A 17,354-nucleotide genomic window follows, 5' to 3' on the forward strand; every position below is an offset into this window, starting at 1 on the left:
ACCTTGCCACAAACTTCGTAATTTTTTTTCAAAATGATAACTTGTGGAATATTCATGGCGAAGGCCCCCCATCCCATCCCCTCCACCCCCCCCCCCCCCGATATGGATAGGGATTTTCCCTTTTGAATTTACCGCCCCCAGAATTTATCAATGTTGTCCACGTGTGTAGGCCCGCGATAAACTATCACTTAACACATTAGTGATTGGCTAGAATCTGTGGGCGGGTCAATGGGTAAGCCAATCAGAGACCGCGATATAATAGGAGCCGGTGACACACAGTTCACATGCATGACGTATTGCATACCGATGAATGACGAGATCGCAAGTTGAATTATAGTCCTTCTAACATATTTTATCGATAAAATGTTGGCTGAATACCCAGCCGTTGTCGACTTCGACTTTTCTCCCATTCCGAGGTATGTATTTTTTGTTTATCATTTTCCAAATGATAAATGTTGACGTCCGCCATGTCCGGCTGGTCGAACTCGTTGTGACCTGTCTGACTGCATCTGCATGCAACTTTGCAAGTGAGTACGGCAGTGCTTGTGCATGTGATGTGTCATTTTTTAGACGTGCGTTGGCCTCTCCAATCTCGGCTCCGTTGATACTTGACTGTGTGCATGGTTAATGTTGTGTTCATTCATGTACCAGTTCAGTCTAAGCCAGGAGGCTTCGACTTCTAGAGAGTAGAAAATAATTTAATGTATGCTTACTCTCCATGTCCATGACAATGTCAATGAGTCAGGAATTCCTTCCCATTTCATGATTCATCTGCATGCAACATCATCAGGCCCATCAATCATCATCATCCTCCGCCCAAAAACCTGAATTTGCCACCGAATTTTTTCTAAAATATCTAACATTAGCCCTAAAAATGGCTTTGTCATGTAGGCCCTAAATAATATACATTTTCAATTCCGACATTTCTGTTTCTACGACTACGCTATTTATTTCATTTTTAAACAAGAATTCATCGACTTATCTTGGGGGTACGTGCAGATGAATTATTGGAATAAAAGAAATTCCTGCCTGGCTTCGTGGAGAGTGCATACGTTTAAATCAATGATAAGGAGTTAAGGACAAGTAGAAGCCTCCAGTCCTGGCTAGCCAGGAGGAGGCTCCAGGACTGTCATCAGTTATCACTGACAATGACATGCTTGCCTTTATCTCCACAGAGAATGGGACATGATGACATTTGGCAACTAGTATACTATTTTGCCAGCAATAAAGTTGCCCCAAAAAACAATGATTTAGACTTTAGTTAAGAACTTAAGGGTTTTGACTTCGAGCCTCAGCCAAAGCAAGGAAGGGGGCCCGGGGCCAAAATTAAATATAAGTATTAAGTTGGATTTGGATCTGAATGTATACTAGGACAGTGTGACTGCGTGGAATGCGCTTCCCAAAACCATCCTTGATGCCAGGCGCGTAGCCAGGGGGGGCGGTCGAACCCCCCCCCAAACGTCCCCAAAAAGAAAAAAAAAAAGAAGGGAAAAAAGAGAGGAGAAAAGGAAAGGGAAGCTTTGTGTTTTTTTTTTCTTTTTATTCTTTATTTTTTCTCAAAAGAGAAACTCCTTCACTCTTCTTGCTCTAAATTCATATGTGAATTTTGCTTCCACGCTGCGCGCGGTTAAATGACAATATTGAAGTTCTCCATTGTTCCCCCACCTTTAGCTCTAACCCTGTTTTTCCACCTCAGCTATGTGCTTCTTGCCAGTTGCAGTTAAAATTGTATACATTAGGGCATGAATTTGAGTAAGGTTAGGCCGAAGTAAAAAATGAAGTTATCTTTTTTTTTCAATTGATCGCGCAACTTCTGGTCTGGTCGGCTCCGAGCGGGTAAAATCTTTATATCAGTTTCTGCCGTCACCTCCATAAAGTCAACTTCTCCCGCTTTTCAGCTCATTACTAAACAACCATAATTTGGGGGCAAACAGGTTCCAAATTTAAAAAGAGGAAGGTATGGAATTTGTGTCGTATTAAATAAAAAAGGTACAATATTTTTTATCAATTTGTATTAAACTCCATGTCATTTCCCTGCATACATTCATCTCCTGTCCTGTTTTGCGCCCTCAGTTTGAAATTTTGAATGACACTTAAGTTTCTTTATATTCAAAATGAAGCGCTTCAGGATAAGTCAAAAAAATTAGGCATCCTTTTTTATATAGATAGATAATTTCAATAAATCACAGAAGTTTCAACTTTTTGCGCACTATTTTCCTTGTAATGAAGTTCAATAATCTTAGAAAATCAATTGAATTAGAGCCGATTGGGTATTAGAGATATCTACATTTGATGAAACGTCCGCCCTTTGAAATTTCAGAGTTTCATTGCTCTGCGCAGGGAGGAATCTTCTCTGTTTTGCGAGTTAAAAATATGCATTAATGCTTAATTGTTTGTAATCAAATCTGATCTTTCCAAAGAAAGTTTCAATATATCTTTGAGAATACCCTTTTCTCGGGACCCTTTTTATGGCAAGAAAAATTGATTAAACACTTTAGCTTTAGGAGTTATTATCATTTTAATTTCCTCCATTGTATACCTTTTTCGTGGTTTCACAATCACTTTTGAAAACAAGGTTTAAAATCGCAATATAGTCAACCAAATTTGAGGTACTAGAGACAAGAGAAACGGCTCCTTTTCATTTTAATTTATGAAACACTAAAAGCTTCGCGCGGGAGGGGGAAACTCCCCCTCCCTGCACCCACCCCCTAGGGAGCGCGCTTCGCGCACTCTGTAAGTGTTGGCACGCTTTGCGTGCATTTACCGCCCCCTCCAAAATGAAATCCTGGCTACGCGGTTGCTTGATGCTCCTTCATTGGAGGCCTTCAGGGGGGTGCTTCCAACCAACATCTAAACCAAGGAAGTATGCACTGCAGATGAGCACCCAAGATATTTCCTTAGCACTGCATCCTAACTTATGGATCCAGCTGAGTATCGTCGTAGAAGTAGAAGTAACCGTGCAGGGCCCTCCATAATCATAATGCATCGGGTACTTGGCCTGGATTTTGCCAGGACCGGCAGGTGCAATACACCGGGTGAACACCCTACTCTTTAACGAATAGTGTTGGTTTTAACGTGCATAGTTTGTACCTCTCCTAGTCCTATACATGCGGTGTATACGTGGCGGGACCAACATTTGCATCTTTTCCTTTGGACTGAGTGCTTTCCAACTGCATTCACACCTGCACTGAGTACAGTGGTGAGGCACGCTAACACACAACGCTACAGCATCAGACTTTTTGAGCGGGACTCGTACCCCTCACATTGAGATCTACAATCATATCAGAAACATGCGCTCTAACACTACAGACTGAACTACGTTGCCTCGCTTAGTCTTGTGACTATTTAAATCTAAATGGGCTACAACCATTTGGACCCTTTTTCGACCAAAAGAGATATTCATAAATAATATTGAACATGAAATGAATGAAAATTTAATTTAAAAGTAGAGGAGCGTTTGCTGACACTATTTAGCCTAGCTACAACAAGACGTGTATAGAAGGCGACAGTATCATAAGCGCTAGATAAGAAAAATACTTGCATCAGCCGATGAATATGAATTCAACCTCGATGCTAAATCCCGCTTTGATGGTCTAGGGTGCGGTTTATTTTAGCATTGAGTTGATTTCATGATATTTATCGCCTTGAAGCAAGGCTTCGATAACAAAGACGCCAAGATGGCGACAATAGCAGACTGAGTAAACGCTCCTCTAGATTTAATATTTTCATTCATTTTATGTTTTGCCTAATTTCATTCGAAAATAAGACTCTTGGGCCAAAAAGGGTCCAAATGATATTTTAGCCCATGAACATATGTTTGGGCTCAAAACCCTGAAAAAAATTGTCTGTTTTCAAAAAATGTTATTGTTGGCAATATACTTGGTGCGCGCAGTGCAAATCGTCAATGGCTTCCCGTCCTTGGCTCTGTGGAGATTAAGTACGTCAATGATATTAATCTCCAGGAGCCTCCTGGCTAGTACAGTCTATTGTGTCGCTGTTACTAGTCAGGAGGCTCCTATAGATTAATTCATTTACTACGTACATGTAGGTTAATGCATGCCATTGAAGTACGCGCAGCGTCGTTTTTCCCACGATTAAAATTAAGTTAAAGCTCCTCAAAAATCACAAATAAAAAAATTGCCAACTTTTCTTTTGGTCCTTTGACCCCAAACTTATATAAATGGGCTACAATAATCCTTTCAACCCTTTTTGCCCAAATTTATATTGTTTGAAAACAAAATTACACGTTAAGTAAATGAAAATATTAAAAGAACCGTACTCATGTCACAGATGTTATTTTTGCCATCTTGTCTTCTTTGTATTGCAGCCTAACTACAAGACGCATATAGAGGGCGCCAAAATCATGAGCGGTGCTAGATGAAAAATGCGTGCATTTGCTGATAAATATCAAGAATCTCACCTCGATGCTAAAATATCCTGCGCGCTAGACAAGGTGAAGCAAGACTAATGTCCGACTGACAATGTTATTTCAATGGAGTAGATCCTAACTTTACAATCCAATTTCATGATTAATTATGGCTATGAGAGCATGGATACTAAAATTGTAGTGTTAGAATGAGGCATTACACACACGATACAGCCATTATATCACATGACATTGGATTCTAACGGTAAGCCATTTCATTTTCAGTCTGCGCATCTTAACATTAGTTAGATCTTCTTGATTTTAGGTTTAGCTCAGTTATATATGGGATTAAAAAATATTGACAGAGTGAGAGTATGATTCCCGGTCATGCATATATCACAGATATTCACATTTATTGTGAAAAATTCTCACTTTACTCCAGGTTTCGTTCAGGGAAGTTTAACGAATTGATATGCAAACTTATTTGATGGCTGGTGCAAAAACATGACTCCCCACTGATCCTTTTATTTTACACAAAAAAGATGTATTTGAATTTGATTTTTTTTATGAAGTGTTCCTCTGTCAAAGCCAAAACTGGTGTCTTCTGAACGTCTGCTCAGAATATAATAGGGATTTTTATAGTGCACGTATCCACCATGTCAAGTGCTCAGTCTCGGAGCACTCCCATAAACCCTGACTAAATTCAGCAACTGATTTCGGGGCTCACAGTATTTTGAGGAATTACTTCCTACTGTTTTCCATAAATTATCAGGATTCGACGTGGCAAGTTCTTCATATAATGGTATAAATTGTGTCCTTGAACACCTTGCATAAAATTTATGAAAAATAATCGCCCTATATTTCTTTTACTGAGAATCAGATTTTTTTTTTTTGAGATAAGTACTGTATGTAGACTCTATGTCTTATTTTACTTTCATTCAAACAGCCCCCTCTTTGGCAAGGATGATACTTTCCTCCTGTGTTACCATGGTGATCATGAGACGGAAGTGCCACTCAGCCGTGGGTGAGTTGTACATGTAGATACTTGTAACAATGCTTATGACAAAAAAATTGTTATTTTGATATATTTCCTAATGGTAACAATGATTTACTCATATTTGATAATCTGTGAATAATTTTCCTGGTTTATGCAATTTGCTCCACATCGCAAATTTGTGTAACTGATTGATTATGAGGTCTCTGACTGTACAGAACTTAACTAGCTGAGAACTTTTCCATTGTGAACACAAATGCTAAGCAAATATCGTGAGCAAATTTCTTCTCTGATAGTTGGTAATAATAACAAGGATAATTATGATGAAGGAACGTAAGGAGGAGAAAAAGTTGAGAAAGAAGGAAGGAGGGAATGGAGGGGGGGAATAGGATAGGGGGAGAGGAGGAGGGTAAGGTCGTAGAATAGGAAGGGGGAGGAGGTTATAGGGAGGGGTCAAGTCCGGGGGGGGAGAAGGGGGTAGGGAGGGTTGCAGAGGAGTGACTTTAATAGATTTGAAAGAAAGTGATTTTGGAAGAAGATAAGTTTATTTAGTTATTTTCTTGGTAGTTTCTATTGAAAACCGGTGACCATGTACATGGAAAGATCTGAAGTGTGAATTTTCAGCAACTTTTGGAGTTCTTTTTTCTTCTTTGATGCCATCAAGCAGTTGTTAAAATAGTGAAGGTGTATACCTTTATGTTATTTGAACAGCGGCCTATTGTTTCTGTTGAGGTAAATCTGGTAGGAAGGCAGCTTTTTGCTGTATCATCGCTAAAAAGCTGGTATATTACCAAGTACATGTGAAATATCTTTACATCTCAGTTAATCAGTCATAGATGACAGAAATTGCTCTCGGGCCTTTTTGGTTAAAGTGGAGATAATGGCAGAGCTGGGATTTGAACTCACAACCTTTCATTCATTAGTGTGATGCTCTAACCACGAGACCACATGACCGACCCTGTTTGCTGTAAATGTATTCTTTTTACTTTAAATTCACCATACTAGGTTTGACCCAACTTTACTAAATGAGGAAGAGGACGATGTGAGCTCCATCTCGGCCAGCATTCAATGCTCAGATACCCTGGAAGAGAATGAGGATCTACCCTACCATCTAGTGGACTCTTCCTACCCAGACACTGTGATTGGGCCATCGACCAGCCAGGACTCTCCCATTCATGGCCAAGGGGTGGATGTGAATGATGAAATCGAGGGGCTCTTTGGGAGTGTTGACTTTCTGAACAGCAGCTATCTGGATCTAGCGCAAGGTAAAGAAAAGAAAATTGTACCAGAGAGGCAGATTGGTGAAAGTTTGAACAAATTTAGACAACTGGAAAATCATGAATTTATAATTGAATTAGTTTGAAATACTTGCTGTCTATTGCTTGTGGGTTTGAAAGTGAATCACATTTGTTTATAAATTTTCTTCTCCCTTTTTTTGTCACTACCTGTATCACTGTATTCACTTCATGGTTTCTCATTACAAGATTACAATTGAATCATAATCCCTTTGGTTTATTTTGTTACAGGGTAAATTCATCTGCTGATATTAAAGTTCGTTTTAATAACCCTAATTTACCCATGCAACTGCGTAGATTACATCATTCTCTACCATCATGCAAATTTTTGTTGTGATTGCGCAATCCACAGCTGAGATCTTAAGGGGGCGGGGGTGATCCATTCCACTAAACAGGAAATATCCAAAACCAGATTACATGTAGACTTGCTTTGTTTTTTTTTTTTTTTTTTTTTAATCTTGGAGGATCAAAAATATTCCTATGGGATGTGTTGGTTGTAGATTCAAATGTGCTTCAAATCAGTTAATTTTCTTCCCACTTTTTTAAAGATAAATGCCAGTTGTGGTAATGATCTCAAAACGAGATCGATCAGGATCCAATAAGTGCTTGTATTGTATAATTGAAAAATATGTGCCTAATGGCTCTGGAAGAAAATGTGTAATTAATGAGAAACGACCAAAATAAGTTCGAAATTCCATAAAATGTTGGGTATTTTAATATTGATACACTGCCCCCACATATTTGACCCCCCCCCCCCCGATCTCAGCCGTCGATCGTGCGATTACCGCAAAAATTTGCACGTGCGTAGAGCCAGATGTAAACTACAAGACTATTGTAAAATTTCCATAGAAATTACTGGTAATTGCTTATAATTTTTATTAATCAATTATGCAAATAAGCATATGAAATTTATCCTAATTTTGTGTTTTTATGTATGTTTTTGCATTGATTTAACTCAATTTATAAAGCTAGTAGAATGCTTGTTTTGGGGGAACATGTAGATTTTTACATTTCCAACAAAAATCTACCAAAAAATTGCCAAAAACTAATTAATTTCTTTGTATCTTAGTTTTTTTTCAATTATGTATTTCTTTGTTTTTTATTGTTTTGTCGATGAACTTTGTCAGGGATATGTTTGCGATCATAAATAACATAAAATAAATCCATCTGAACCAACAAAATTTCTTTAAAAATCATTCATTTATGAATTTTGGTTGAAAATCACAACAACAAAAAAACAACACAATTTTCATTGACTTTGTACAAGAAATCATGTTTTTGAACAATTTTAGTACCGCGTACCCGGACGTCGCAAATTTGGTCTCAAAAGATGCGCAAGAGTTGAAAGTAAAAAGTCAGCAGGCTGACGGTCAAAAAATTTTGCACAGCGGCATAGTGGCAAAATTTGTTGAGGGGGCGGTCAAATTGCCCCCCCCCCCTTTAATGATGGTTAATGTATCAGATCTAGATGTACAGTATGATAATGTGATGGCATAATAACCTTGATTTTAAAGACTTTCTCATGAAATAATTGTTTGCTTTAACTACTTTCGTCTACCTTTAATCTCAGAACCTGTATCCTTGGATGTCCCTAATGTCCTTCAACCAGTTGAAGAGGATTTTGATCTCAGTTGCTTGGAAGAGGTACATGAAGAAAATTGCCATAGTGGCGGGTCAAAGGTCGCAGATCATTGTATCCCCTCTACATCATCAACATCCGGGAAACGGAAGCGGAAGAAGAAGATGGAGGATAAGGGATGGTCAGTATCGAAGTATTAATGGCTTAGGCCTGTATTCTGAAAGTCAAGTTTAACTAAGACCATGGTCTATTAAACTCTGTGCTAAAATTATGGGAAGCCAAAAGTGTCAAAATTTTGATTAAGTTGTTGTATGTTTCTTATGTTTACTGTGCTCTTTCCTTATCAATGGTGAAGACAATCATTTATTTATACTTCCTAGACAATTATGAATGATATGAGAGCCAAATGAGCTGAAATGTGATATCTCTACTGTTAGTGATTTATGGCTATCCATACTTAAACCACAACTTTAAACCTGAGTTGAAGTTAAACCTGACTTCAGAATACGGGCCTTAGTATCTATACCCCTGCCGAATAAAGTTCGAAGGGGATATATGGGAATCAGTGTACGGTTGGGCAGGCAAGTTGGTCCATTGCAAATATTGCAGATCGAACTACTTCCTCAGTTTTTAACCAATGATCATATCATTTGTGTGCTTGGCGCACACATTGGTCTCAAGGTAAAGATGTGTAAGGCAAATTTTTTGCATGTGTCGCTTTGATACAAATTCCCAAATCAGTAGAGAAATCTTTGAGGTCTTTCTACAGCTTATTTCAAGAAACTGACTTGCTTCAAAGCATTTCATCAAATTTCATTTGTTTCCATTCCATATCCAATCATTACAAAAAGTATAAAAATCCATATACAGTATTTTGTGGAGCGTTTTGGCCCAGTGGATTAGTCTTCGGACTTTGAAACAGAGGGTCGTCGGTTCGAATCCCAGCCATGGCGTAATTTCCTTCGGCAAGGAACTGATCCAAATTGTGCTGCACTCAACCCAGGTGAGGTAAATGGGTACCGGTAAGAAGTAATTCCTTAAAAAGCTGTGTGCGCTATGAGCGCCTAGCTTAGCCGGGTAATATAGGAGCGCCTAACAAGGTGGATATGTGCACAATATAAATACCCTATATTATTATTATTATTTGGGTTTGTAATACAAATACTCTGAAAATTCATTTTGTCAAATTGATTGTAGACCCGTCAGCCACTGAGCAGCCCCAGATCGATGTTGCTATATCCATTGAATTGATGAACGCCAGAACAGCAAGTCCCGTCTTTTAAGGTCGTCTTGTGTTACGCAGCCAAACTTAGCCAAAATCATTCTCAATGTGTTTATACCTTAAAGATTGTTATCCTTTCTTTCTTTCATGAAGGGGTGAGATGGATGGAGATGAGAAGGAAGAAGTAGCAGAACACCTGTCTTCAGTGCTCAGATCACTGCTTGGCCCAAGAGAGCGGTTAGAAGTCATGTCTCTGATCTCACAGGACTTGGTCAATGAGAGGAATCTAGTTATAGGTATGAGAATTGATAACATTCTCTAATCTCAAAGGACTTGGTCAATGAGAGGACTCTAGTTATAGGTATGAGAATTGATAACATTCTCTAATCTCAAAGGACTTGGTCAATGAGAGGACTCTAGTTATAGGTATGAGAATTGATAACATTCTCTAATCTCAAAGGACTTGGTCAATGAGAGGACTTTAGTTATAGGTATGAGAAATGATAACATTCTCCAATCTCAAAGGACTTGGTCAATGAAAGGAATTTTGTTAGAAGTAAGAGACATGATAGAAATTATAGGGTCAAAGATCACAGAAGTCATTGTTTACCAGAAAGTATGTTTTAGGTGAGAACTAAAGAAACGTTCAAGGGGTAAACTTTTGAATTGGCCTATACTGGTAGGGGCAATGATCTGAGTAGTTTCTCGGGTCAGAGGTCGTATCATACCCAACTACTATGTTCTTGCCACAACTAACCATTTAAGGGTTTCATACATGTATATATGATGAGGATCAGATTTTGCGATCACATTGTAAAAGGTCACAAACATCATAATTGATCAAGTTTTGAGGTTTGAGAAGTTACATGAATATTATGTAGAACAACTTTCATGATGGAAACTGTTAGAGATCAATTATCTTTTCGTACTTTCAATAGAACCACACATGCTGAGTGAATCGACCTTGGCGAAGCTGGAAACCTACTTAGAGGAACAGGAGATGACCGGAGAAGCCAGCGATTCCGAAATCATCTCGGAGCCAGAGAGGATGCGTAGCTATGGCAACGCCACCAAGAGAAAGTGCTCTAGTCTCCCCGCATCACCTCAGCATAGAGGGAGCTTCTCAGAAAGATCGCCCTCGCTAGGGGTCAAAAAGGTTAGTGTCACTGGATGTTGTCGCCGATATCCATAAGCTGGATGGGACTTGTTGTGCGCTGTCGCAATTTGGGGCACGTTAAGTATTCCAAACGTGATGCTCACCCACCCCAATCGAAAAATTTCAACTTTGTCTGTGCTTGACCTTCTGACCTTAGGCGTACCTTTTTTTTGGCCCAAAATAGCAAGATATAGCGCTATCCACCACCTATTGACATTGCCCCCGTAAACCAAAGTAAAGAGGGGAGTTACAAATTGACGCAGAGGTTCAAGTCTTAGGTCATGTCTTTGGATGGTGGTGTAATTGATGGGGCTTACTAAATTGTCATTTCTGATCAATACCCAGTTGTAAAAAATAATATAATAATTACAAATACATACTTTCAGACTTGTTTTGGGGTTTCATAATTCTTTTAAGCCAATATTAATAGAAACGGAACTGCTGCTAAAACAATTGTATCATTTAGGAACTGGTACATGTGTGGTTTAAATTGATTTATGATTAGTAGGGACCCACAATATGTCCTTATTAGATAATGAAAATCAGATTAAAAAGAAAGAGGAAAATTTGTAATCATGCCAATTTTCCACATGCAATGAAATGGGCGGTTTTATAACGAAACATATTTGCTGCCTTTCACACTTTACAATAGTCCTCATTCCATGGAATTTTGGTTAACCCTATCGCTCGAAGTGTTGAGGGGGGGGCGTCATCATGCACCCCCTCCCCCAATGCTTCATGCAAAAAGATAGCACCGCTTAATGTTATGACTTTTTCTTTGAAGTCTCGCACAACTTTTGAGACCAAATTTGCGACATACGGGTATAGCATCGCAACGTCACATGACTTTGTACTAGACAATGTCATGCCGAAAATGGCTCATTTTTATACTTTGTGTACAAAGTACATGGGAGATGAAATTCTTTAAAGAGTGATTATTTTTCATTCTAATTGGCCTGCTTGATTAATTCAGTGGTTAGTTTGTTGTTGAATGCTCTAATAATTTCCATTAAAAAAAGTGAAAAAAATTAAATTCTGAAGACAAAGAATAACATTAGGAAAAATTGGCTTTTGCAACTTTTCTTTATGGAAACCTTGAAATTAGATTACAAAGATGGCATCTGAAAAAAAAAAATGAAAATTGGAAGTGAAATTGGGTGTTGAATTTGAAAATATTGTTTTCTACCAATAAATTTGCATATTTAATTTATAAGGAATAAAAGAAAGTTATTTTCAGAATATTTTTTAAACTGGCTTGTAGTTTATGTTGGAAATAACGTGCTTGTCAAATTTTGTCGTAATCGCTCGAACGGTGGCCGAGATCAGAAGGGTGGGGCATCATGGCCCCCTCCCCACGTCCTCCATACGTCTTAAATTTTTGATAACTTTCCATTGTGTTCATGGCTCATCTCCCCAGTACCTTATTTCACTGATCAAAAGTTATACCCCTTCAAGATCCTTAATACGTTCCTCCTTTTCCAATTCTCTTGTTACCCCCAAAGTTTCCAAAACCTGGGGTGAAAGATCATTTGTTTACTCATCCTCTAAGCTATGGAATAGCCTCCCTCATGACATCAAACAGTGCTTGACTTTTGAAACTTTCAAAAATTACTTCAAAACATTTCTGTTCAATTCTTCTTAATTTCTTGTATAATTTCCTAAAAAGCGCCTTGAGCACTCTACAGAGTGGATTCGGCGAGATATAAGTCTAATTATTATTATTATTATTAAATATCCTAGTTCTTTTTGGGTTAAAAGGTATAAGTGAAACAGAGTTTTGCAAGAAACTTGCCTTTAATTGCAAGTCTTTTTTGGGGGGTCCCTAAATCAATCATAAATCTTAATATTGATTGTGAATTTGTGATTGATAGCTGATCTGCGTCTTACAACGAGGAGTTTAATCTGATTGAATTTGGCTAATATTGATCTATCAGTTGTAATATTGGAACAGAACATTTGCAAGTTATTGCAAATATTTTCTTGCAAGTATGATTCAGACCTTCAATTTCAACATTCCTAGAGCAAGTCCTCTTTCAATTCTGAGGAATATTTTTTTCATTTGCCAACTCTGTTGGCAAGAGCAAAAACTACTACAATGTACCTCCTCAGGGGACCGATCGTTCGCTGCTGCTGCGCCACGCGTCTGGAACCAGCTTCCCCTCTGCATCTGTGAATCGTCATCTCTGGGAGCATTTCAGCAGTCATTAAAGACATTTCTTTTTAATAGTTAATTTTACTTGTAATATATGTATGTATGTATTCTGTTTTTCTTTCACAATTCTGATTTTGTAAAGCGCTGTGATACAATCATTGTGAAGAGCGCTATGTAAATACTTATATTGTATTGTATTCATTTTATGGTGATTAAAATAGCTAAAATTAATCTCTGAATGGATTGGTTTGTTCAGCAGTCTGGTCAGCAGAAGTCTCTGAGAGGTTGGAAACGAAGAACTCGTAAAGATTACAGACAGGCCTCCAAGGAAAGGAGAAGCGGACTATTCCATAAGGAAGAGGTGGGTTAATATCAGAAGATGTGAGGGGGAGACGGAAGGAATTTAAAGAGAATAGTATGAAGTTAAAAGCGGAATATATCATTTGAGGAAGAAGTGAGTTGAGATAAGAGGGATTAAAAAGATATTTTGTAGTAAGGTAATAATAGGAAAGGAGAGATGGACTATTCCATTAGGAAAAGGTGAGATAATATCTTAATAAGTGAGGGGTAAGAGGAATTAAAAAGGTATTTTGTAGTAAGGTAATAATAGGGAAAGAGAGATGGACTATTCCATTAGGAAAAGTGGACTATTCCATTAGGAAAAGGTGAGATATTACAAGAATATGTGAGGGGGTAAGAGCGATTATAAAGGTATTTCTTAGTAAGGTAATAATACAAAGGGTGAACTGGACTATTACATTTGGGGAAGAGGGGAGAGGATTTAACATTCTTTTCTTATATATTATGTATTTAATTTTTCCCTTCGCTTTTCCTTTTAATTGCTTTCTTTTTGTTCTTTTATCCAGGTCATCTCATTATCAACAAGTATAGGCGAAGAGGAAGAATCTGGCGAAGAAATTGATATATTAGCCTAGCCCATGTATTGGAAAACAGTAGATAAATATTTGGGTACTTGAAAATGATAATAAAGGTAGATTTTAGACAGGAAACAGTACACAAACCGCAATGAAAATTTTTCTCTTTTATTTTTCACTTCTTTTTCGCATTGGTTTGAGATAAAAATGTAGAACAGGGTCCTGTCTTACAAGAGTTGCGATCGATCTGGTTGACCACAACTATGGAAAGCAAGCAATGTCATCATCTAAAATGCAGATTTATTCTAAATATTTACGAGATGTATACTTATGATGTATATTTATGCATTCATCATTTTTGGGGACAATTTAGTATGCTCTTTGTCAACAAGGATGTTGTGCAAATCTACTGTAAGATTGATCCGATCAATCGCAAGTATGGAAAGCCAGCAAAGTCAATATATATAATGCATGTTTGTTTAAAAAATGTTGCTAGATATGAAGTATATTCATAAATTCATTGACTTCTTGACAATTTGGTGTGTTCTCCTTTGTTTACAAAGGACATTTTGCAAATTTCCTGTTGAAAAAAGTGTGACACTGATGGATTTCCATAGATTTACGATTAATTAGATCAATTGTAACTCTTTAGATCAATTGCTACCTTGTGTAAGACCAGACCCTGGTGCTCATGAATAATTGAGAAAACTAAATCTGCTTGTAATGCACATAAAACGCATCCGAAATTATGGTTGGTTCGTGCCACACTTATTGTTAAGAAATACCAGAAAATGGAATGAAGTAAAGAGTTCTTACAATTGCATCATTTAGGTGAAACAGTCCTGTGCTTGACTTTTTTTTATAACAAGGGAGACATGTTTTGCAACCATGTATTAAATTATATAAAACTTATTGTTATTTATTAATATAAATACAATGAAGGAAACAAGAGTGGGCATGATATCATCAGTCCACCAATTGTGTATGAAGTCATGTATGTAATTGTTTTCACAAGACATTGCCAAACTTAAAAATTTTATAACTTCATTATTTTTCATCAAATTTTGACCCCTTTGACCCTAAATAGACTGGGCCTTTTTGATGCTTTAGAAGACTGGCTGGCGGGGCTGATTCAGCCGTCGACCTCATGATCGCGACAAAAATTGGTACGTGCGTTACTCGTGGCATAATCTCCAAGACTGTAGGATCAAATTTTCTGAAAAATCTCAATTCATTAATTGTGCTAATTTATGCGTAAAATCAAAGATTTGCTTTAAATTAAAAAACGCCTCTAAACTGCTATTTTTTTATTCACAGACTTTGTAGGATTCTGATCAAATGCACTTTAAATAAAAAAAAACTAATATCACAATTCTTTTCTTATGTTTTTTATTGTTTTTTTCAATGGAAATCGTCTGCGACTTTATTCTGACCATAAACAAGATGAAATTAATTGAGTTAGATTAGTAAAATAGAAAATAATGATACTTTTATGAATTTGGCTAACCACAATTTGCATTTGATTTGTATACAAATTCAGGTTTTGAGCAATTTTGGGTCGACATGCAATTATGAAATGTTGGGTAATTTCAGAACCACGTACCGGGTGTCGCATATTTGGTCTCAAAAGTTGTGCAAGACTTGAAAGATAAATGTAATGGAACGGTGCGGTGCTAGCTTTTCGCCTTACAGACTTATTGCAGAAAATGTTGAGGGGTAGGCTGAATCAGCCCCCCCCCTCAGTCTTTTTAGGGTTAATGCAAATAGTATGCTGAGTATTGCCAATAGGGAGAAGTACATATGGATAGAACACTTAACACTATTTGTTCTTACTACAGAGCAATGACTTAGACCCTGTTCTTATTATATATTTAAAACTAGTTTGGAAGATTGCATTGTTGGCGTTACCATTTGATCACCCAAAATCGGTTTTCAAAGTCACTTGACGTAAAGCGGTCTTGTTGCTATGGGAATGCTCTCAGTGGGGTGAATCGTTTAATGCAAAATTTAAACTGCATCGTAGGCATTCTACAGTGTGTGGAGCAGCGTGCTCAAAATGCGCGAAGATCGCTTCCCAAAGAATGACTGTGTCCTCCCTCTTCCTAAAAACCAGTTTAATGAGGCAAAGCGATCTTCAAAACTACATCGCGATGTGCTTTTCCAAACCAGTTTCCAAGAAACTAATTTTTGGACAGTAAAGAGAATGGTGGCTTATTTCTTAGAAGTATCATTGGGCAAATATCTCTTCATTCTTACAAATATTTGGTCATTTCATATCATGTGAGAATTGATTTGTTTTTTCTCAATTTTTTCCTATTATTTTTGTGCAAAGGGTGAAATAATATTTCATGCTGAGCAAGAATTAAAGATAATTTTATAACTAATAAATATGACATGGAGTTTGTTTTTTGTGTTGAGAGCATTGAAAAAGAAAGCCATGCATCGGTGTGTAATATTGATGATGGTGATAATGATGGTAATGATGAAGATGATGACGGTGGTGATGGTGGTGATGAAGATGATGGTGATGATGATGGTGGTGGTGATGAAGATAATGATGGTGGTGATGATGATCTTGGTGATGATGAAGATGAGGTGATGATGAAGATGATGGTGGTGATGATGATGGTAATGATGATGAAGATAATGGTGATGATGATGATTAAGATGATGGTGGTGATGATGATGGTGGTGGTGGTGATGATGATGGTAAAGATGATGGTGATGATGATGATGGTGATGATGATGGTGGTGATGATGATGGTGATGATGAAGATGATGGTGATGGTGAAGATGATGGTGGTGGTGGTGATGATGAAGATGATGGTGGTGATGATGATGGTGATGATGGATGGTAATGATGATGAAGATGATGGTGGTGATGATGATGGTGGTGATGATGATGATGGTGATGAAGATGGTGGTGATAAAGATTATTTTGATGATGAAGACGATGGTGATGATGATGATGATGGTGGTGATGATGATGAAGATGATGGTGGTGATGATAATGATGATGGTGATGGTGAAGATGATGGTGAAGGTGATGATGGTGATGATGAAGGTGATGATGATGATGGTGATTATGATGGTGGTGGTGATGATGATGGTGGTGGTGATGATGGTGGTGGTGGTGATGATGGTGGTGATGATGATGGATGGTGGTGATGATGGTGATGATGAAGATGATGATGGTGATGATGATGGTAATGATGAAGATGATGATGATGGTGGTGATGATGAAGATGATGGTGATGATGGTGATGTTAATAACTAAACAAGACATGGTCCTGCAACAGAGGGCATAGGATTAGTTAGGATTGTTATAGAATTTTGGTTCTGAATAATATAAACATTAGGATTTATGCTGTTTTGCTGGAGGTTAGGTTTTATGTTTGGCATCAACCCTAAAATAGCCAGGTTATTTGGACCCATCCCCCCCCCCCCCGAGATCTCGGCTGTCGATTGCACGAGCGCTGCGATAATTTGCAGTGGTAGTGTGCAATAAAATCTACGAGGCTGCACAATTAATTTTTCTGAAAAAATAAGATTTTTTTTTTCAATGAATGAATTATGCTAATTTATGCATGAAATAAAACATTTGCTCTAATCAACTTACTATTGCCCCCAAATAGCTATTTTTTATCCACAGACTCCTTGTAGGATTCTGATCAAATGTACATTAAAAACAAATGGTATTTCAATTTTTTTTCTT

The 17,354-nt window shown here is 37.6% G+C and overlaps 1 protein-coding gene across 1 annotated transcript; it reads left to right on the forward strand.

Moving 5' to 3' along the window:
- Positions 1-247: 247 nt before the first annotated feature.
- On the forward strand, positions 248-13,804 carry LOC121417442 (protein FAM199X-like). Its single transcript, XM_041611157.1, has 8 exons — positions 248-416; positions 5,313-5,390; positions 6,366-6,625; positions 8,226-8,415; positions 9,610-9,752; positions 10,395-10,612; positions 13,021-13,125; positions 13,631-13,804. Exons 1-8 carry the CDS (start codon positions 364-366, stop codon positions 13,697-13,699), a joined length of 1,116 nt encoding a protein of 371 aa, XP_041467091.1. The 5' UTR covers positions 248-363; the 3' UTR covers positions 13,700-13,804.
- Positions 13,805-17,354: the final 3,550 nt, after the last annotated feature.

The sequence above is a fragment of the Lytechinus variegatus genome, chromosome 6 (genome assembly GCF_018143015.1).
Source record: "Lytechinus variegatus isolate NC3 chromosome 6, Lvar_3.0, whole genome shotgun sequence".
NCBI classification, from domain to species: Eukaryota; Metazoa; Echinodermata; class Echinoidea; order Temnopleuroida; family Toxopneustidae; genus Lytechinus; species Lytechinus variegatus.

What these genes read in the sequence shown, in the direction of transcription:
- LOC121417442 (XM_041611157.1), top strand. Translation starts at nt 364, where the DNA reads ATGTTGGCTGAATACCCAGCCGTTGTCGACTTCGACTTTTCTCCCATT. An exon ending in GACTTTTCTCCCATTCCGAG is followed by an intron (nt 417 to 5,312) that starts GTATGTATTTTT and finishes TCATTCAAACAG; the next exon opens with CCCCCTCTTTGGCAAGGATG. An exon ending in TGAGAGGAATCTAGTTATAG is followed by an intron (nt 9,753 to 10,394) that starts GTATGAGAATTG and finishes TACTTTCAATAG; the next exon opens with AACCACACATGCTGAGTGAA.